This window comes from Copidosoma floridanum, unplaced genomic scaffold (assembly GCF_036245765.1).
Source record: "Copidosoma floridanum isolate Cflo_tuat_1 unplaced genomic scaffold, Cflo_Japanese_pri ptg000019l, whole genome shotgun sequence".
NCBI classification, from domain to species: domain Eukaryota; kingdom Metazoa; phylum Arthropoda; class Insecta; order Hymenoptera; family Encyrtidae; genus Copidosoma; species Copidosoma floridanum.
This window is the reverse complement of record NW_028321896.1, coordinates 6,932,734-6,955,273: the sequence shown is the minus strand read 5'-3', so window position 1 is coordinate 6,955,273 and position 22,540 is coordinate 6,932,734. Positions and strand designations below refer to the sequence as shown.

General features: G+C 33.9%; 3 protein-coding genes across 6 annotated transcripts; 2 read left to right on the top strand and 1 right to left on the bottom strand.

Annotated features, from left to right (window-relative positions):
• Positions 1 to 136: 136 nt before the first annotated feature.
• LOC106635756 (uncharacterized) lies at positions 137 to 12,959 on the top strand. Its single transcript, XM_089592523.1, is given in 29 exon segments — positions 137 to 292; positions 359 to 530; positions 607 to 715; positions 899 to 1,040; positions 1,603 to 1,876; positions 2,543 to 2,667; positions 2,744 to 2,935; positions 3,006 to 3,131; positions 3,219 to 3,320; positions 3,439 to 3,560; positions 3,855 to 4,064; positions 4,204 to 4,297; positions 4,392 to 4,483; positions 4,564 to 4,773; positions 4,849 to 5,044; positions 5,124 to 5,306; positions 5,388 to 5,534; positions 5,602 to 5,842; positions 5,919 to 6,339; positions 6,400 to 6,780; positions 6,861 to 6,981; positions 7,117 to 7,256; positions 7,400 to 7,570; positions 7,647 to 7,800; positions 8,159 to 8,293; positions 8,372 to 8,495; positions 8,594 to 8,729; positions 9,167 to 9,243; positions 12,220 to 12,959. Coding segments are annotated over 29 exon segments (5,493 nt in total).
• LOC111643895 (tRNA (cytosine(72)-C(5))-methyltransferase NSUN6-like) lies at positions 9,367 to 18,872 on the bottom strand. 3 transcript variants are annotated; one of them, XM_089593102.1, is made up of 9 exons: positions 18,692 to 18,872; positions 18,252 to 18,366; positions 16,963 to 17,103; positions 16,772 to 16,894; positions 16,494 to 16,686; positions 16,252 to 16,414; positions 15,984 to 16,191; positions 15,530 to 15,823; positions 9,367 to 15,455 (listed from the first exon to the last, which is right to left on the bottom strand). In XM_089593102.1, exons 3-9 carry the CDS (start codon positions 17,098 to 17,100, stop codon positions 15,165 to 15,167), a joined length of 1,410 nt encoding a protein of 469 aa, XP_089449228.1. In that variant the 5' UTR covers positions 17,101 to 17,103; positions 18,252 to 18,366; positions 18,692 to 18,872; the 3' UTR covers positions 9,367 to 15,164. The 3 variants fall into 3 exon arrangements, with proteins under 3 accessions (XP_089449228.1, XP_089449229.1, XP_089449230.1); XM_089593103.1 differs by lacking the exon at positions 18,252 to 18,366; XM_089593104.1 differs by lacking the exons at positions 16,963 to 17,103; positions 18,252 to 18,366; positions 18,692 to 18,872 and having other exon boundaries at positions 16,747 to 16,863.
• A 1,029-nt stretch (positions 18,873 to 19,901) lies between these two features.
• Positions 19,902 to 22,247, top strand: Ssl1 (general transcription factor IIH subunit 2 Ssl1). Of its 2 annotated transcripts, none has more exons than XM_089592914.1 (8): positions 19,902 to 20,055; positions 20,389 to 20,452; positions 20,530 to 20,731; positions 20,809 to 20,937; positions 21,012 to 21,185; positions 21,266 to 21,522; positions 21,600 to 21,849; positions 21,919 to 22,247. In XM_089592914.1, exons 2-8 carry the CDS (start codon positions 20,394 to 20,396, stop codon positions 22,060 to 22,062), a joined length of 1,215 nt encoding a protein of 404 aa, XP_089449040.1. In that variant the 5' UTR covers positions 19,902 to 20,055; positions 20,389 to 20,393; the 3' UTR covers positions 22,063 to 22,247. The 2 variants fall into 2 exon arrangements, with proteins under 2 accessions (XP_089449040.1, XP_014203468.2); XM_014347982.2 differs by having other exon boundaries at positions 19,902 to 20,197.
• The last annotated feature ends 293 nt before the right edge of the window (positions 22,248 to 22,540 follow it).

Below are 22,540 nucleotides of genomic sequence, written 5' to 3'. Positions count from 1 at the left end.
ATTGACTGTGATTTAATGCACACAACAAACAATTGATGGTTGAAATAAATTTTTTACAACACTAATAAAACTGGGAAAAAACGAAATATTCATCAATTGTTGAGCTAAAAAAATTCATAACACTGAAGAAAGTTTAATGGCTCTCAATAATTTGGTCATTCCTCATTGGAATGATAACCGTACGAACTTGGAAAACTTAGTTTCATTTGAAGTGAGTGAAAGTTGTGAGGTTAATTCAATCAACTTGGAAAGCAATTCTTCCGTGCGATTGGCTCTATTAGACTTTTACAACGTAAGTCTATAAGTAACAATCATGAGTATTGCAAACTTATAAATAAAATGATACAAATCGAAACAGGATATTAAAAGTCACAAAGAAACAGTCAAAGAAATAAAAAAGGTACAAAGCGATGTCACAAGCTTACAGTATTTACAAAATGAGAATTTTAAACGTGATGTCAGAAAAATCGATTCTGTTATGGCCAAAAAGTATTCATTGTTTCAACCTGATTCTCTAGCAGTCGAAAATAGTACGTAAAAAAATTATTTTAAATTAAATGTATGTAAAACACTAAAGCTATAGAGAACAAACTAATTATATTTTAGGTGTTGAAATAAAACAAGAAAAATGGTCGAAATCGGGAGGAAATGTGTTTTCAAATCAATTAAAAAGTTCTGCGTCAGAAGACACAATGACGTCTTGGTCTGTTTCAAAGTAAATTTTTGTGCTTATAATACAAAATGAAAATATTAATTTTATTTCATTTGTTTTCCTCGAAACGCGTGTTTTATTAATAATTTTAAGATCGTACGTCATATATCAGATTTTTGTTGTAGAAACAGTAATTATAAAATTTTTTATAAGAATTGATAAACAAGTGGTTTTATTTAAAAACAGCCATACTTCAAGCCCAATTTTAACTCTAAAAACAAAGAAGTCGAGCCAAAGTATGTTAAAACAGGAACAGGCGAAGACAATCTTGATAGCCGTGCCGAACATTGTTGAATTTCGTAATTGTGAACCACACAAAATATACAAGGTAAGTTGCCCGTGACAAACATGATTAACAATTTTTTACTAACAGTTTTCTGTTACTGAGAATCGACTTTAAAACTCGAAAAAAAAAAAAAAAAGTTCTTTGTTTTCATTCAAAATAAAGAGGATAGGTGTCGTCACTACTTTCAATGTTTTCTCTATTTCAATTAGTTACATCAGCAGTTTTTAATGGAATCAGGTGAGACCCAATGCATTAGTCTTGGCTGATTTAATGTGATGATCACGATGACACATTTATAAAATTCGTGAAAGGGTGTGTTTGATGTTTCCAATAAAAATTTGTAATTTTGACTTCTTCTGACGGAAAACCTTTCCCGTAACAATGCTATTCCAATAGTACAAAGAGAATTGCTATTCTTATTGTTCCAGTAGAAAAAAATTGCAACCGATTGATACACCTGCAGTAAACTATAAGAACTTGTTATTGCTCGTTTTTTTTTGTCACTCGAAAAAAAGAGAAATCAATTGATTGACACATTGTTAGTCGTAAATACGCACACGTAATTAACACATCAGGTAAAAGTGTCCATTCGATCCTTGGCCAGAAATCGGTGTTGCTGCGTAACGTGAGCACACGTGAGCTGGCGCGTTTCGAGATCGAGAGGCGACCGGCGCGATCGGCTTTCGTGGTTTTCGTGGAGTCCGGGACAGGAGGTGACAAGCGCGACGTCGCGCCGGGCATGAGCGTCAAGATCGTCGTGTGTTTCCGTTGTGCGACGTGGAGCCACGAGTCCGAGGAAAAACTCGTTATCCGCGTGAGGAACGGCAAGCCCGTGGTCATCGAGTTTACGGCTCGACGCGACCCTCCGAAATTGAAAGGTATACATCACATAAGTACACATGCGTCGTTTAATATTTTTTAGTTTATAATGAAAAAAATGTATGGTCTTCAAAAAAAAAAAAAAAAGAGTATTGGGGAGGAGCCCCCTTTTTATCTAATAACACAGGACCACAAAAAAAAAAAAATAAGTGGAAGGGTCCCTTTCAGCAACAATGCATTTCTTATGTATATTTTGAGGCGCTGACTTCATTCCCATTGTCTAAATTGCTCAATCACATCACAATTCTTTTTTATTAACGAAAAACGTGTCCATAAGCGGCAGTATACTTTTATTTCAGTAATTAAAGTAGTCCCCATGTTAATAAGTGTAAAAAATTGTGATGTGATAGAGCAATTTAGACAATGGGAATGAAGTCAGCGCCTTAAAATACATAAGAAATGCATTACTGCTGAAAGGGACCCTTTCACTTATTTTTTTTTGTGGTCCTGTGTAATTGACAGTGAAAAACCCACCCATTTTCAAGTATGGGTGAAAAGTATATATATATATAAACTCGGGGTCCAGAAGCTTATAATTTGTCAACTCTACCAAACTACCAAACTCCTATTCATCCTTTGGGGGTGCAAAATTTTATTTCAAAATAATGTATGGTTCGACGGATTTGATGAAATAGCCGGTAATAAAATTGTCGAATTTTCCGCAGTTTTACTGCAGACTCTTTCGTCGCCCTTTCACTCCAATAATAGTGGTAATCGAGAAATCAGCGACAGCCCCGAATCGAGCTCTGACTTTGACCTTATTTCCTCGTCGACGATCACCGAAAAATCGGTGTGTATAAAGACGAGAAATAATTTATTCCGCAGATCGTGTAGCTACTCCAGACATTTTCGTTGCGCACATTTAGAACTCCCTGAGTGACGCAATCACCGAAACGGGTAGCGAGAGCTCCTGCTCTGCGTCTCCGTACTTCAATTTCGATTGTAAAAAATGTTTCATCGGCGAGTACGCGTATGCAGCCACGATTGTGAAAAACGTCGGAGGCAGGGGCAAATTTTTCGTCATGAATGAGATCGACTGGTGTTCCATGAATATCGAGGTGAGATTTTTTTTTTTCTTTTTTTTCCAAGTCAGTAGAGCGACTGATGGAAAGCTCTTTTTGTCGGCAGAACGTGACTCTTGAAAACACATTGATCATCCCGCCTTTTGCCATTCGCCCGGCGTATTTCGCCCTTCAGCCGAACGAGCAATTGACTCTGACCACGTACTTCTTTCCAAGTTCTTACGGCCTACAAGTAGTCATATTTTGAACATATTTTCGACTGGAAAAAAGAAACAAAAATCAGTGGATCAATTGGGAATAATGGTACATTTCATTGTAGGTGGATGAGCTGTATTTTATAAGTGACAATTGTGCCGTGAGGAGTTTCGAGATCATCGGCGATGGAATTATGTTTGAACCTCAGCTGCTTCAACTCGACAGAGTAAACCATATATATCTTCATGTTTTTTTGTTTACATTGGAATACGTCTATTATTTATAAATAATCTCGAGACATTGGTTAAAAAAAAGCGAAACCTCATTTTTTTCCACTACAGAAGAAAGTCAAGTATCAGTGGTTCAAGGAGGAAACCGATAAGTTTTGCACGGTTCGTTATTTGGATCTTGGCTCCGATGTTTCTGGACAAGTCCTATCGACCACCTTCACTGTCGCTAACGAATGGTAAACAAAATCTCTTTTTTTTTTATAATATAGGTACTATTTCGGTTGTCAAATTTTTATTCGTTTGATCGTTAAAAAACTTAACGTATACGCTGTCTCGCGGATGTTGCGCTTACAAAGTTAGGAAACGTGTTACGTTATATTTTCGAAGACCTTCGGATTTATAAAGGATAAAGTGACACGTTCAATGAAAGCTAAAGCAAACCGTAGTTTAAATATGAAAGATTCTTTTCAGGGGAATCCCTCGACTATGTGATGATTACAAACGAATATCCTTTGTTTCTTGAAAATTAGTGAATTGGACTTGAACTATCGATGGGACATCGGTAACGAGATCCTTTGTCCAGTCAAGTCCAAATACATCGTTAGTAGGAAAGCAATTTGTCCGGAGGACGTCAGCGTCGAACCGGATTGTGGCGTCTTTGAGTCTCGTTCAACTGCCGAGTTTACCGTCAGTGTCAGACTCTGCAATTTAGCTCCTTCCAGATATCGCGTGACGCTCCGGTAAGTTTTGCTTTTTACCGAGTATTCGAACCGATTTTCCCGGCAAACATCGACCGGTATATTTTCCAACACGCACGGAACTTTTTAAGATGTCGGTTAGGCAGAAAAATCGGTGTAATGAAAATTATGCGATTTTCAGACTGATAATCGAGGATCTGCCACTCGCTGCTGTCCCGGAAAAGTACAATTTTCCTTACGAAGAAAGCAAAGTCACACGCCGCCTTTGTGACAATGTGAGCGCGATACCGATCACACTATTATATTTTCGCTCTTTTGTTTGTCCGGGCACTATACGTTTCGTGTTCGATTACTACTGATTCATTTCAGCCGGTCGACATAACGTTCGAGAGTGTGGAAGTTCGCCTCACCTGCCTGTCCATCTCGGATAAGGAAAAAGAAGCTTTAATAACCAGCAGCTCGTACGTGTGTATACAAACGAGCCAACTCCAACTCTGTTGCACACACACCTGTATCACTGTTTTTCTTCTCGCTCAAACAGAGAGAACGACAAAATCGCCAACATTTTACTGCAGCCCTCGTTCACCGATGGCACTCCATTTTTATCCAGCGGCAAAAGCCAAGTTGGTCCACTGGAGAGTAGCAGCAGTAGTGCCAGTGACGACGAAGTTTGCCGATTCATCAAGGGCTACGGTACCTGCGACTGCTGCTACGACCCCTTGATTAGCTCGGCAGTTCTGAGGCCCGAAGGGTTCGCACGTGGACACGGTCAAAAATGGCACCCAATCGAAAACTTGTTGAAAAATAAAAAAAAAATATTTTCCAGGTGCCTTTTCGTGGGCGTCGAGCACACGTTCGCGGTGAGTCTTCGTAACGCAAGTGCCAAGCGATTGAAGTATTGGTGGGGGAATCCCATGGGCTCCGACCACGAAAAAATCAAAGTACAGGTCGATCCGAGGTTTAATAACATTCCACCCGATTCAACGCAGATGGTCAAAATCAAGTGCCTGCCACTGGAGACTGTTGGTTTTTTTTCTTCTTTTTAAATATATTTTTGGAAAACACATGTCGATCTATGCGCTAAAATTTGTATCGCCACAGGGAACAATCTCCTCGATGTTCGTGCCGTGCCATTACAGCGGGATAAATTCGTCCGTGTACTTGTCGATCGAGTGCGCGGTGAGAGCACTGTGCGTCACTTTTTACTATCCCGTGACGCGTGAAAAGAGTATTCGCGTCGATTGGAGCGCCGACTACGAATACCTCACGAGATACGATAAAAAGGTCATACCGATTTTTCACCTCGACATGACTGCATTTCGCCGGATCCTTTGACCAATTTTGTACATCTTACTGATTTTACAGACGGAAAAATTGAGCTTACTTAAACGAAAGTTGAAGGATGAAACATTTTTGCACGATAATGTGTACTTTGATACGTCGGAGAACGTTGTCGAGGTGAAAACATTCGATTCTTCGAAAGAAGATAGCAGCAACGACGGCGAGGAGGAGGTGATTATTATTGATTTGATGATTTCTCGTTAAGACGGTGTTTTTTTTACTTTTCAATTTGAACTAGGAAGCACTTTCGGTTGACGAAGTTGCGAGTACCTTTGAAAACGATGTAGAGCTCGGTAAAAATGGTAAAGCAGATTCGATCGATTACTCGATGAGATCGCGCTGGACGGACGAAGACGAGTATGACGAGAACGAGGATGAGAGGCCAATGTTACCGTACTTCGATTTCGACGCCGATGTTTTCAAAAAACACTTTCGTTATCTCCCACTGGTTGTTGAATTTCACGTGGTATCCGGTAAATGTGAGTCCGTTGACAATAATATACATATATTGTTGTTGTTGTTGTTGTTTCCAACTTTGAATCAAAATTTTTGCAGATATGCGAAAGCGTCTCTTTTTGCAAAATGAAAGTCCAATATCAAGCTATTTTCGCATAAAGACAAAATACTTGAGCGTAAAAGAAGGAAGAAATCAACGTACGCGTGTCCATATTTTGTGATTAAAAAACATTAATTTGTACTTCAATTAATGGAAAATTTATGCCCATGTAGCTACAGAGGAATCGGGTTGGGGCCTCACTTTGAGCATCGAACCCGAAGAAGGTGAAATTAAGCCGTACGAGATAGTATATTTCGACGTAACTGCCCGAGGCAACTCGTGGGGAATTTACAACGACGAAATCACGATTAGCATCGATCATTTGCCTCCACGGTTTTTTTGGATTAAAATCATCAACGATAGCTCACCGATTTCTTATCCCGTTTGTAGAAACACCACCTCGAAAATTCCAAAAATCAGGTAGTAAACGTAATTCGTTTCTTTTTACTCGACTGTTTAATCGAAAATTTGGATCTTCAGGTTTGAAATTCCCAAGCCTGGTTGTGTCCCGGGTGCACGAAAGCTCTTAGTCGAAAACACGAGCGACATACCGGTGTACGTGAATTGGCACTGTTTCTTGATCGATCGCACCACAGAAGAAAAACCTTTTAATTTGATTGTGGACGTGCTCACGCCTTTTATGAGCATCGATGAGTTTTTAGCCATGAACAGTAGCTTTTACAAGGCCATACGGCGATTTTTCAGTTGCGCCTTCAATCCCTACCAATCGGACAAAAGTATCGTTGACTTGAGTAAAGGTACCAGCAAAACGACTCGCAGCACTTACACTTGTGACAATAATGGTCCAGATGGTACGAGCGAGAGTAGTTTTGATCGTGTCAATACTGACACTTTGGTTGAGTATGTTGCACTATATACAATCGTTATTTTACTTAGTACTCGTATGTTGCTTTATTATAACAATACTTACCATTATACAGCAAGGCTTCGAGCTCGAGATCGTTGTCGAGTGATCATTCAAAGCCCAAAAAATTGAGGGACTCTGAGTTTTTACTCAATGTGGTCCCTTATTACGGAAAATTATCTTATGATCTGTTTATTGTGAGCCCGTTGTTTCTTGATTTTAATTTTTTTACTTGAAAAATTATTATTTATCGTTGTTTAAACGACGAATTCAAGCTATCATGTTCACCTAAACAAGTATTTTTATTTTATTTTTATTTTTTTTTTCTTCAGATTGAACCACATGAATTGTATTTGCCTCCAAAAGAGAAACGTTACGTGAGCATAAGTATGAATACAGAAAAATTAAATCCATTAGCTGATTCAATTACTTGTAAAGCTTGTGGTTTTATAAGGATTCCTCCACTTTTCAAGTAAAAAATGATTTACAATTGAATTACCACAATATGATAAAACAAATTTATTGCTGTACCATTATGATTTAAAAAATTGCACGCAGCATCAAAAATTAACATTATGCAGCATGATTTTAATCAATTTTAACAAAATTCAATAGGTATAAAGATAATGTATATCTGCGAAAAGATGGTTATTACTTACCTCCCACTGAAGTTCACTTGGAGTGTGCCATTAAACAGTCGATGCTTTTTGTACAGACAAACGCAGACCAACACACATTTGAATTTGACATGATACATTTCGTCAAGCAATCAAAAAATACAATCGTGTAAGGTATTTTTTATCAGTTAATGCAACTTATTCGGTATTAAAGAGTAAAAACATTATAAAAATTGATCCACTAGACAAACAAAAAAGATTTTACTAACAAACAAGAGTAATGAAATCATGAATGTAGCTTTCGAAATTGACAAAATTTTCTGGATAAAAATAATATCAACACAACGTGAAGTGCTTTGCAAAAATCGAGGATTGATACATCCAGGAGAAAGTGTGGAGGTTGCAAATTTTTATCAATAAAATTGTTTTCATACATATACGTATTTTACTTGAATAGAAACTGTTATGAATATTGTAAAGTTATAAAATGTACTGCAAGTATTCCAAAAAAATTAATATTGAAAATTTTTAATTTTTTCGACGCTTACAAGTTGTGATATATGACTATCTACTTGTGTATCATAATATTTATACAGTAACGAACAGATATACAACATTATCAAGAGAAGTTCCAGAGTAAAAATCAAGTCATTTCGATATCTTAAATTAAAAAAAAAATTGATCCTCTTTTCTGTATCAACTTTCAAGTTTTAATAAAAGTAGTGCATTTTATAAAATATATTGACAAACTTTTCAGATCAAGATTTGTTGTAAAATTACAAATGATTGGATGGAACAGTTATATTTAGAAAATAGAGGAAAAAATTATTCGTCAAATTATATAATTAAGAATGGAAACTTGCTCATCAAATACAAAGAAGGCTTCAGTCAAGTAAATATGCCAGATACAATAATAATAGTATTTACTTCACGAGCATTATTAATATTTGATTATGCTGATCAATTACAGACAATTTGTATATTTCTTAAAATTAAATTACCTTACCTATCTCTTTCAACTCGTTACTTGGATTTTGGGAAAGTACAGATTGGTGATACAAAAGTTCTGTCATTTACAATACACAATTTGTCAGGTAAATTCAATCACATTTCAAAAGTTTTACACGATTTATTCAAGTTAATTAAAGTCATTGCGTTTTAAGCACTTGTTTTCAATAATTAATTTTTTCAGATTCCCCGCAAGAATTAGAAATACAAAGTACAAATATTACTCAAGTTTTTACATTTCATCCAAGTAAGGCTTTACTTGCTATAAAAGGAACAAATGATCTTGATTCACTTCAAGTCAATGTAAAATTTTCACCCAAGTAAGTAATCAGCTTGTAAATTAAATTTCAGCTTAGTAGTATTGTAAAACGAGAAAAAGTTTTGTAATTGTGTGATTTGTTTAGTATTGGGTTGCTAAATTTAGACTGCAATTGAGATGGATTGGATTAATTTTTCAGTGAAGAGTGTTATGTATGTTGAAATTTAACTTTATTCTCGAGTGACAAATACATTTATCGAGTGTTGTATGCAAAAGTCTAGTCTTCTTTAAACGCTTTTTAAAATTGTCTTAAATTTTTAATACTTTTATTGACTTTGAGAAACAACAAATTTTATGAACTAGAACATTTACATATTTTTATTTCTCTGAATTGAATACTTACGACTTTAATTTATAATTACAATAGATGGATGACTTAATAAATATACATAAGAAAATGTTATGATTGTATGTTTAATAAAAACATTTTTGTGATAGAAATCAAGGAGTTTTCAAGAACAAATTGAGGATCGTTTCAGAAGTTGATGGTTTTATAACAAGTTGTGACGTCGAAGGTAGCATTTAAATAAAAAAGTTGGGTTGATTGAAATTAAATAATATTTTTATTTCTTCATAACAATATTTGTTGTATATGACATTATAACTTATTGAAACAAAATTTATCATTTGTAAAATAAATACTGTAATACTATGACAAATAATAAAATGAAATTTGGTGATTTCATGAGGTTTTTAGAAATTTTCAGGGTTTCAAAAATATTGTTTGCATTTTCACAAGATATATTCTAGTGCCATGAAAAAAATTAATTAAAATTTTTGTTTCCGTTACTATGTTATAATTATGATATAAGTAGTGATTAGGCCATGTGCTTGTGTACAGTACTATTGAAGCATATGTAGTAATATAAATTTCCTGAAGAATGTAACAGTATGTTGCCCAAAACTTTAACGAGATATAATAATAAGTTAACAAATAATTATGCTCTGCAACTAAGATGTTTTGTTTATTTCGAAGCATTAAGATCTATAATAAAATCTCCGTGCAAAACACCATAGGTGTTAAAATGTATTAATGATTACTTGGATGAAGGGACAAGAATTAATTCTGAATTGTATTCATTGATTCAGCAACATATTCAATATCGCTGAGCCATGCACTAACGCATGGTAAATTGAAAATACTTTAATGAAATTTTAAGAATTTATGAATGAATTATTTCCTACATGTATGCACACACGCATTCAACTTTTTGTATTACATAATTTATGCAATATTTATTTGCTTAACGTCTTCAAGATTTTCTTTAAGAGCGTATGGATGTACATGGATAAAATACATACTGTCTCTCTTGATTAACATTTCATAGTTTCATACTATGGCATTAATATTGTAAATATATTGTTGGGCCAAGGAGGTTGTTGGTGCAATGTTATTATTCGACCACTCACGTAATTTTTTAAAGTAAGAAGTCCTTGATACTGGCATTACTACATTGCCGAAATATTGGACAGTTGTAATTTTTTGTAATAGTAAGTAGTCCTGCTCAACTAACTAAATTTGTTTTTATGCAATCTTTCATAATTTTTTTTTGTGAGCATATAAATATAGGTGTAAACTATAATTAATATTTCTTTGCTTAACATTTCGGAGTTTTTTCTTATCAGCGTAACGTTTATTGTGTCGTAAACTACATTGCTTACGGAGTCTTACCGATAGTACGCGCGTAAGAAATTTAAATTATTACATTGGTGTACTAGCGGGTAGTAGTACAAAGAGGTAGCATGCTCAACTTGTGCCCATCACATGGTGATGAACATAATATCACAGAGTATTATTTAAAGAAGCCTGTATTATTCGCAATATGCATTCACATTTTATGTAGGATAATAAGAGATTTGATATTTATTTATCAGAGTAGATATAATTAAATAGTAATTTTATTATAATTCAAATAAAGATTCGTGTTAATTTCGTTGTGTTTCGTTCCTATTCAAATTGTATTTAAAAAATTAAGTTAAAGTAAAAATAAGAGCAGAAAAAGAATTTTTTAAAAGGAATATTCATAGAAAATGATATGACGAAGAAAAAAAAAACATGTTAATCAGTAAAACAAACGGCATATCGTAACAATAACAAATATGCACACCATATTATTTCTATTACTGTTTTCTTGGCTTACTTAGCTTTATGTTATCTGCTTTTAAGTACTGGGTTAGAGAACAAAGAAAATTTTCCATATTTATATGGAAGACAAAAATAATTACATGAGTAGAGATTGAATAAACAATTTCCTTATTTGTCAATTTATTTTTTATTAAATGTTAGAACTGCAGTTATCATACTAAGCAGACCACAGTTCAAGGCTACCCTCAGAAGATTATTGGAAGCACGGAAGATGCGATCCACTACTTCCACATGATGGGGCATTGGTGCTCTACCATATACATTCTATATAGTATCTGCCTTCTCAATGAGAGTAAAATAACATTGATAATAGCAGCAGCTACTCTACCTGAGATAGACTCAATCGCTCACTGTTTGTATATAAAGAAAGAAGGTCAACTTTAATTATAAATGACACGTGTATTATGGAGATAAGTTTGAGATCTTGAACTTCAAGTGCATTGTTCGAAATTGAACTCAGTAAGATAGTGGACTGTAAAATTTATATCGCAAGCCGGATTTGGGAGAGCGTGAAAATGATGTAAAAAAAAGGACACAATAATAAATGCACAACATACTTTTAAACACTTTAGCCGTTTATTATAAAAAAACAATCTCTCTGTTTAATTTTACTTTAACATGTTATAATGCTTGCTTACTTGCAAGATAAAAAAAAGGAAGAACTAATTTATGAGTCAGACGGAGAAATTACGTGTCAATCGAAACTAGATGAAACGGTTCTAATCTTGGCGACTCTGACGAGAGACTTGGCATCCTTATAGACTTCAACAACCATGCCTAAAGGCCATTTACCAGGTGGAGAAGACTCGTTTTTTATGAGCACGAGATCACCAGGCTTAACCGAGCGTTGAGGATTCAACCACTTGCAACGACTTTGTAAAGTGGAAAGGTATTCAAGTGACCACCTTTTCCAGAAGACTTGGAGAGATTGTGTCACTAGCTTCCAGCGTTTAAGTGGCGATACCTTTTCAGAAGAAATATCGGGAAATCATTGGAATGGATGGGCGTAATCCCGATGCCGATGAAACTACGGCTATGCGTCTAGCCATGTTATCAGGACTGTCTTCATCTAGCGAACGAGCCAATGTAAACATGGTGATGGATGCTCGGACAACTATCCTAAATAAGATTAAAGGATACCCACTAAGTCACATGGAGCTGGCGAGGTCTATCACCCATATTATTAATAAGTGTGCACAAACTTCCCCTACTGCCATGGTGAATACTGAAACAGCTTCACTTGTTATTCCCGGATGGCCACAAGACACTCCCTGCACACTCCAACGATATTATTTTTTCCAATCGTATGGCCACTCATTCTGTAGTCTATTTTTTGCGGATGTAGCGGCTGCTGCAGTATGGCAGCAACTCTGCGACATCCACGGTGACTACGTGGATATAGATAGGGAGGCTATTTCCTTTGACCTGTCTGAAGATGTTGTAAGAACTACATGGGCTGACCAACCGGAAGACAACTTGTTAGGGATGATTGATATGGTTGCATCATGTCGCCCCCGGGAACAGAACAACGTCATATATGCGTCGATTTTCGCTTTTGTGGCTAGCTTGAGCAAGCCAGCATTCACACCCGCATGGGTCAACAAGCGAGTCGAGATGTTCCAACAGGGGGCAACAGAATACGATGTGAGGAACATTATCAAGCCTCGCGTTCTTGAGATCTACAAGCAACTAGTACCTATGCCTGTACAAAAACTAGGCAATTTCTTCAACCAACTCTTTACGTTGGGTTCTGTGGCGTCTTTTAACGATCTCAACTCTTTATTGTGGATGGTTGAGCAATCTGCCTTGGCTGGTTTGACACATGTGATAGTCATATCGGATCTGTGCATGAAGATGCGTTTCTTCGATGTAGATGTGATGATGGCGGGTGGCATCCCACAGAGTGATATCATTAATTACCTGATTGCTGTAAGAGATGCTCTACGGAGCCCATTCGAAAGCCTGGTGCGAGTAACAAAAGCAGTGAGAGATTACCCGAATTTAGTGTATATGGCCATGTTTATCGTCAAAGATATTCAGGGTGATCGGACCATGGCCGGATATAAGGGGTCAGCACAGCAGTAAATAACAACCAATGCGATGAAACTCCAAACCTTAGCCCGTCAAATAGTTGACGTTAATAAGATGATGGAAACCGCTGATGTCTCTGTGGCCACAGCCTTAAACCGCACCATTAGACCCGACGAGGGCAAAACCATTGGTGTGAATGGTAAGATCTATATTACAGGTGGCCAATTAAGGACTGCTGAGAATGAAGATGCTCTACGTTATCAGCTTTGCAATACGGGAGACAGGTTCTCAATAATGCATTGGGTGAAGGAAATGCACCACCCATTAATGTGGTAGGTGCTGTAGTGGCAGCCATAGAAGTTGACCTAGCAGAATCGGATGAAGAGGATGCAGCGGATGAGAATCTAAGGAATGCCAGAAGGCAAGCCCGCATCCGTCGTGTCCGCCGTCAGGCAGAAGAGAACATGCGAGCGGGGTGGGACAGAACCGCTAGAAATCTGCCTGCTGGTACAAGAAAATGCTTTTTTCTCATATGCTTTTCAGGAATTGGGAAGTTTATTGTAACAATCAGTAATACTGACGTTTTACATAGAAGATTATTTTGCAATAGTCAGAGAAATTACTCAGTTTTACAATCTACTAATGAAATATTATGTAACCTGTAACGATGAAATATATAAGGATCTCATGCCTACAAAAACAATCTACCTCCAAAAAAGTACTATTTAGACCCTTTCAATGTATCTCACACCTTCTCTAAATTAATCAACACTGAAGCTGCAAGAACGTTTGTTATTGGTGAATTTACTGAAGATTTTGTAGACAGACAAATTTAAAAGAGAGAGTGATTCATACTGAAGATAGGATCACAATCCTCATTATATAAGTAACAATGCATTTTACTACATTGTTGAGTATTACATGATCATATTATATAAATATGCATGATCAAACAATGTTATTATTCATAAAGATAACAACCATTATAAAATAACAATAATTAGATAGATAGTTAAATTAATTCGATGAATTTAAACAATGTTACTATTCATAAAGATTACATCAATTATAAGATAACAATAATTAAATAGATGGTTCAATTAATTCGATGAATTACAAAAATCTTCAGTAAATTTTGAATTATTGAGGTAGCGATAACGTGAACCTTAGGATAGTGAGAAAATTTCAAGAACATTAAACAATATCAAATTGATATTAATAATATTCACAACTTATTTAATGAAAAATGATTTTTAGGGAATTTATGTGTACCGACATGGTTAGAATGAATTTTCAAAAAAGATCATTGGCTACATAAAACCTTTTTGTCGTGTGTATGACAAATTTTTCCGACTCTTGATGAGATTTTATAGGGTTATTGAAAAAAAACTTTTTATGTCGTGTTGTAAGGAATACTTAAGATTTGTCACACGGTCATCTTAGTAAAATTTTAGTATATTCAAGATGATTATAAAATTATGTAACCCCTGATTTTTATCGATACATGTACAATTTGAGTGTTAAACCATCACGAAAAACACGTTTATGGGAATATCTTGTCTTCTAAAAGTTATGATTAAGTTAAATAAATATCTTAGTGCATGCTCAAAGATTTTTATGATCCCCTATTGATGTAAATCCTTAGGATCTACAAGTCTAATTCAGCCCTTCACCTGCGATGTATGTATATACTCCTAATGAACAAACAAATTATAAATTATTCCCCTTTCCTTGAGTATAGGTGCTTAAACTAAGAGTTTACTCTAAAGTTTAAATTAAAATACCTACACTAGGGTAGCTAGTTTTTCTGTTTTAATAGTTTTTTTGCTAATAATAATTTTTATCAAGTGTGTATAAGTGTATTTTTATAACAGTAGAGAATGCGAGAGCAATCAAAAGTAGTGGACAATCTGCATGATGTTTAAACAGAATTCAGCTAATGAAAGCATTCATGGAAATTCTATTCTTACACTAGAGCACTGGAATCACTTTTGTGGACTGTATACGTTTTTACTCGTGTTACTCACACGCAACATTTGGTTTCCAAATAATTTTTTTTTAAATGAAGTTCTGTAGTTAAAAATCCAAAGTTTGCCATTGCTAGACTATTTAAATATTAACAGTTGGATTACATCGCTTATAACGTGAGTATCTAACTCTATACAAATAAAAATTATTTATAAGTAATGAACACACTTTAAATTGTCTTAGTTGTAAATAATTCTGAAAATTTCTTTAAACCTCACCAATCATTACATATCATAAACAATCATATTTTTTTGTAAAGCATGCTATGAAAAAACCTACATACTCATTTTTTGTTTCAAATCTACATAAATCATTGGATTGTTCAATAGACAATCCGTCAACGCTATACCCTACTGATGCTATTCCATCGATTTTTAGATCAAATAAATTTTTCTTAATGGATTTTAATTCCAAATTTGGAAAAGTTTTCAACGCCCAAGAAACAATACCTTCATTTTCTGCAATCGTGATGGTGCACGTACTGTATATGAGATTTCCGCCAACCTTAAGAAGCCGAGCAGCCTAGAATGATGATGCATTTTTGAGTAGAGAAGATATTAAAAAAGAATTTATACCGTAATTTAAATTTCAATTACCGCAGAAAATAGTTTCCTCTGCAAAGGTACATAAGACCGTAACTGAGATAATTTTAATGGATTACATATTTGAGGTCTCTGGCCTAATGCACTGCAAGGTCCATCAAGTAAGATTCTATCAAAACTTTCTTCAGAAAAAGGGGGTCCATCACAAACAGGTTTATCTTTAGATTTACATACAGCCTGAGTTGAATCAAAACAAAATGCTTTCACATTTTTGGCATCAAATAGGTTAATATTTGAAAGCAATTTGTCAAATTTATTTTTATTTTTTTCTAATGCAATCACCGTTCCCTGAAATATAATAATTTTATTGAATGATATTACAATCAACCCTTTATACATTAAATTAAAATAATCAATACACAATTCTTTGACGAAAAATTTTATAAATTTAAATGGCTCTTCAAAAATCTGTAGAATCAAAATTAAGTAAAGTTAGAAATATATCTACCTCATTTTTCATTAACGCAGAAATGTGCGTAGTTTTATTTCCCGGGGCTGCACACATATCTAAGATAATATCTCGAGGTTGTGGATTTAATACTCGAGAGCAAATGACAGATGGTAAATTTTGAAGCAAAATTTGACCTTTGGGTAATATTTCCTCGTTTAATTGGGGAACATGTGATATAGTATCAGACATAAGAACGGCTATACCACTGGAAAAAAAAATTTTATTTGTTAAAATAATGCATCATTGGATAATAAAAACACCTTACCTTGGAGATTTTTCATGATTTGCAAATATTTGATCTCGTGTTAAATTGACTATACCATTGCCAATAAACAGTTTACTGTTAATGTCATAATTTATAACTAATCCTTTTTTACAATTTTTTTTAAGATCTGCATACACACTAACTTTATCGCCAATTTTTAATCCTAAAAAGATTAAGTTTTTAATCAATTGAAAAAAAAAAAAAAAACTGCAATTGCTAGCAAAAAAAAGTTTTATAATTACCACGAGGCATGCCTAATACTCCAGGTGCAAATATATGTGCACCTCGTAAAACTGCTACACCACATGCTGCATCAACAATTAATTCATTAGCAACTGCTGTCAATTTTGATCCTCTATTACCTTCCCAGCTGTTGATAACAATTAATTCTTCAACATGAGGAAATGTTTTAATATTCGGAAGAGGTCTCGAATACTATGAAAATTAGTGTTAATCGAATCATCCTCAAAATTTTAAAATAGCTTTTTTTTATACATTTTTACACGTAGTTATTCGTAACCTGTTTAAGAAACTCATTAATTTTATGATGAACTGTCGATGGTTCACATAAAATTGTGTTTACTCTAATAACAATATTTTTTGGGGTGGAGCTCATCCAAGAAATTAACTGTTCAAGCTTGTCCTATAAAAAAATTAGATGTAGTAGACTACAACAAAGTTACGTCATTACTTCTGGTATAATCAACCAACCTGAGCTTTATTTTCATCAATATAATTGTCATCAACTTTTATCCTTTTCAGATCATTTTTTAATTCTTTCAGAATTTCATCTTTGAGTTGGACAGTGTGAAAATTATTTAAATTAATATCACCCATCGTTACACTCATGTACTGAAAACAATATGAAATTTTTAGTATTTTGATTAAATTTAACAAATGTTTATTCAACAAATAACTATTTTTCAATATGAGACGAAAACATGTTATAAGCCATTAGAGTAAAATCACGTATTTGGTGAAATATTAAATTTCTTTGTCATGGTAGACAAATATTGTCATTTCTGTATCTTGTAAATTTTAGGTTGAACAATGCGAAACACAATAATTAAAACAATATAGAAATTTATCATATCTTCTGAAATTAGTGATTTTAAACTTTCTTATAATACTTGTCTGTTCCAGCTAATGGTAGCGCTGGTTATATACTACTAATCGGGTGAGTGAAAGATTTACGCGTTTCGATTCGCGGAATTCAAGTATGATTACAAAAAATTATTAGTTTTACAATTCAAAGAATCACATAACTTATCAGAAAATATTATTTAAAATAAGTACAACTATCAACAATTGTGACACGAAATCAGTATGATATATCTGCTTGTTGTAATATAAAAATTAATTTGGAATAAATAAATTTTAAGTATTATGTACGTAGTAACTAATGGTATCTCTTAGAATTCTAGATAACAATTCTTGGTTTTCACATTTTCTTGTTAAAAACTTACTGCTATTGTACCCCACGAGAAAACATATCGAACGCTTCAGAATTTATGAACAAAGCAGCAATTTAGTAAGACAAATGATGGCCTAATGTTTATGTAAAAACTGCGTCCAACTTTAATCTTAATACTTAAGTAAACAGTTAACTTTCGCCATCATTTATACATTTGTCAAGAGATGAATATTACAGCAATAAGTTTCATTCAATGAGTTACCATGGTGACTAAATTTATTTGTTAAAACTACTTGCGGTTTCTGATATTTCATACATTATCCATTATTGTCCACCATACTACTATTATAATTAATTCTCACAGTTAATGAAACAAACATGAATGATTAAATATTCATCACATGATAAATATAGCAAAAATTGAATGTTTACTTATTTATTGTATCGAAGTTAAGCACAGTTTGTTGACGTAAACATTAGGATATAGCTTACTAAGTATATTGTCGCTTTGTTATATTATATTTATTCACTTCAAACTACATTATTTATGGAATGAACGATAAAACTTAGATGCGCCTAAACTAACCTCAAAATGTACTTCCGAGCATCACACGTTTCGTCTCAAGAACTTTATTTCTCTTTGCACACTGTGCCGGTGATATTCATCCGCCATTTTGAAACCATCAAGAATTACAATATCTCTACCGGAATCGATTTTAAATATGTTTGTATTAAAACAAATGGTCATAATTACAATATACCAATTGATAGACAAAAATTATAAAATTAAAAAAGCGTTCATTTCTGAAGGTTATGGGAAAACGAGAAAAAAGCACGGTAAAATGGCAAAAGAACTTGTTAATAAATGAAGTATAATACGACAAATGAAGTTTTTTTCGAAGACTTGAAAAAAAACTTTAGAAATAAGAAATCAACACTGGTTGAAAACGTTTAAATTAATAAAAAAAAGTAAGGTTAACTTTAACCATTAGTGTATGCATATTACTACTCATAACTACAACTTACTTGGGATTCAGATTCGTCTGTAATTTTAAGAGGCACTCGTTATCGTTCCAGATTAATTTATAAAATTGTTATAATATTATTGCTCTATTTAACAAAATTTAATATGCTCAACCAAGATGATGAGTGCGGAGAGAAAGAGCGGCGAAAAGAGAGGCGTGTACAGTTGTAGGTACACACGTTACTCACTACTCACTACCCACGGAGACTCTTGGATGCGTTCCGTTATTTCTGGTTACGTAAGCACTGGCCGTCTAACTTAGACTAAGTATTTAGTCTAGACGGTCTAAGTATTTAGATAATGTGTGGATAAGTTATTAGTGTGAGAGAGATAACATGTCATACGTCATACTTTTCAGGAAGGTCAAAAATCTAAACCAGCCGCCACTTACACCAGAATAGAAAAACTTAATGAATTGTAAAGACCCAAAATATTTATGCCATATTCAATTGTGGTCAAGAGTTATGTGGTAATTGAAGTAGTGCCATGCTGCCATGTAGTCGATTTTATAAACCAGCCGCAACGTAAACGAATCGATAGGAAGTATAATAATGATTTTTTATTTTGTAATTTGTGGCAAAATTAGAATTTATCTTCTACCCGAAAATTGACCTCTAAAAATATAGATACTCTAATTTTATCTATAAACTTATTTATAACACCTTATCTATTATCTTAGAAGAGTATTATAGATAAGAGGCGCAAAAAGGTCATTCTCCCGCCTTTATTAAAACTTAATATTGCTGTAACTCTTGTTTTGGATATAAGTTATTGTAAAAAAACCAACTGGCAAGGTTGTGGCTTGGTTTTGATTTTGCACGGGGGGTCCATATTTTTGGAGGTCGATTTTCGGGTAAAATATAAAATCTAATCTTTCCAAAAATAGCACTAATATTTGACAACTATTTATTTTTTGTCCATTGGTTTAAGTTGGGGCTGGTTTATAAAATTAATCACATGGCACTAGGCACACTACTTGAATTACTACATAACTCTTCACCAAAATAAAGTATGACAAAAATAGTTTCGATTTCTTTCTACAACTCGTAAGGTAGATTAATCTAAAATCTAATGAGTGTTGCGGCTGGTTTAGATTTTTGACTACCCTCGCGGGCATCAGCTCTTGGTCTATTATACCCATCATGCACTCGTGCTCATTCAAAACAGGCAGATTTTGCTACATTTTGCAACCGTGTACCCGGGCCAGGGTCCTAAAGTAGATGTGTCTGTTGTGCAGTGACAAACTTTTGTATATAATTACATCTTTGTTTTGTTTTTAAAATAGTTTACGACAGAAAATTTACGAAAGCAGTGCAAAATAGTCAGCTTTTTCGTTTATCTTAACAATCGGCTTTGGTTGATTAAGGTTATTCATTTGGCAAATAATTAAACTTACCATAGTTTATAGCTATCTTTTGTAATAAGCGACTTTTTCACCTATTTTCAAAAAACATTTGCTGTCAGTTATTAGGATACTTCTTTGGAGCTTTTTCATCAACTTTAAAACAGTAATTAAATTTATGATTAATATTATTATTATTTTGTATTATTAAATTAAGTGAAAATTCAAGTGTAATTTAATAAGTTCTTTCATAATGATTTACTTTTATTTTTATACGTGCCAAAAATTATTTTTAAACTTATTGGAGCATGTCTTGTTATTTCCATAATAAGGTCATTTATTATATTTAATATTTAGTGAAAATGGCTGATGAAGAAGAAGAAAAGGAGTATAGGTGGGAAACTGGTTATGAAAAAACATGGTAAATTATTTTTCCTATTTTTCCGTTGCTAAATATTAAAAAAAAACAATTTCAATAATAACTTTTTTACTATTCAGGGAAGCAATTCAAGAAGATGATCATGGAATGCTTGAAGCCTCAGTGGCAGATATCATACACAAGGCAAAAAGAAAAAGGCAGCTGGACAGAAAAGAAGGATCACGATTGGGAATGATGAGACACTTATTCATTATTCTTGATTGTTCTGAATCAATGACAAATCAGGACTTGAAACCAACACGTTTTTTATGCTCTCTCAAGGTAAAATAAAGTTATCATTCTTTATTAGTTTCAATTTTTTTTTCATTTGTTGATTACCAATTATTTGTTTGATTCAGCTTCTTGAAGATTTTATAGAAGAATTTTTTTACCAAAATCCAATCAGTCAATTAGGTATCATTGCTACTAGAAATAAGAGGGCGGAAAAAGTTACTGATTTAACAGGGAATTCTAAGAAACCTCTTAAGGTACTACATTCACCATATGGTTAAAGTGTAAGTGTGCTGGCATTTTAAAAGTCTTATCCGTGATTTTCTTTAAGGACCTGAATAATTTACAACAAACTCCATTTACTGGAGAACCTTCACTGCAAAACTCGTTAGACCTTGCTTTGAAAACATTAAAATTGCTTCCATCTCATGCAAGCAAAGAAATATTAGTCATTATGGGTTCACTAACTACTTGTGATCCTGGTGATATAGGTGAAACAATAAAGGTTGGCTTTCTGTGTTGATGTTCTCCATTGCAAATTGATTTCAGAATTGGTCATTAATAAATTACTCTTGAAAATGTTAGACTTTGAAAGCCGAAAGTGTACGATGCAGTGTGATTGGATTGGCAGCGGAATTGAATATTTGTAAATTATTGGCTGTCAACACTGGTGGAGAGCACGGAGTTGTATTGGATGATAAGCATTTTAAAGAAAAATTAACTGCTCAAGTCGACCCACCACCTGCAGCCATGAGATTAGATGCAGCTTTGGTCAAAATGGGGTTCCCTCATCACGCTCTACACGCATCTACAACAGAATTATCAGTGGCTGTGTGCATGTGGTGAGTTTTGTTTGAATTTTTTTTTTTAATTTTCTTTGTCACCTTAACGTTATCCTTGTATCATTAATTTTTTTCAGTCATGCTGACAAGCCTGATGAAACTTCTCGCTTCACAAATCCAGGATACCTGTGTCCCCAGTGCTTTAGTAAACACTGCGAGTTACCTGTAGAATGTAGGGCATGTGGACTAACACTGGTTTCTGCTCCACATTTGGCACGATCGTATCATTACTTGTTTCCTATAAAACATTTCAAAGAAGTACAGTACGAAGGAAACTCACAGAGTTGTTACGCATGCCAAAAAACTTTTGTTGAACTTGACAAGAAGGTACGTATTTGACTCTTAAATTACCTTTTTTGTTTAGGCATTTATTAGGCAACATAATATATTTTGCAGGTTTACGTTTGTGAAAAATGTACGCAAACATTTTGCTTGGATTGTGAAATTTTTATTCACGAATCTCTACACACTTGTCCTGGCTGTGCGACAAACCCAGACATTATGTTCAAACAAATGAATAATAGTAATAATACTTTGTAAAAAGACGTACCTTTTCTTACCAACGACTTTTTTCCGAAAAGTACAAATTTAGATAGTTTGTTTGTGTACTATAACAGTGCATGGTACACCTTAAACATAAAACATGTCTTAGGACGTACGTGCCGTCACGAAAAAAATTTCCCTCATGAGGAAATGCATTCATGTAAATTACCCAATTCTTTATAAAAAAAAAAAAAAGTTTACTATTTAATAAACTACTAAAAAAAAATACAAATGTAGTCTTATGGTATGTATTTATAAATAAAAATTTCCAGAATCTAGTAAATAATAGAACATGAATGTTATTGTGCGAGATAACGCAATAATGTGCATGTACATAGCTAATTACCTAAAAGAAACACAGTCACGCAAAACCGATATATTTTCTACATTCGTGCCTATACACTTGCAAGTAGGTGCGAGAATAATGATCAATAGTCTTCGGCACCGAAGACAAGGAGATCAAGAAAAACCAAAG

Coding starts and splice junctions, on each gene's coding strand:
- Ssl1 (XM_014347982.2), top strand. Junction 20,938..21,011: donor ATTCTAAGAAACCTCTTAAG/GTACTACATTCA, acceptor ATTTTCTTTAAG/GACCTGAATAATTTACAACA. Junction 21,186..21,265: donor ATATAGGTGAAACAATAAAG/GTTGGCTTTCTG, acceptor TGAAAATGTTAG/ACTTTGAAAGCCGAAAGTGT.
- LOC111643895 (XM_089593102.1), bottom strand. CDS start 17,100: ATGAGTGTAACGATGGGTGATATTAATTTAAATAATTTTCACACTGTC. Junction 15,824..15,983: donor CTGCGTTAATGAAAAATGAG/GTAGATATATTT, acceptor ATTATATTTCAG/GGAACGGTGATTGCATTAGA. Junction 15,456..15,529: donor AGAGGAAACTATTTTCTGCG/GTAATTGAAATT, acceptor TCATCATTCTAG/GCTGCTCGGCTTCTTAAGGT.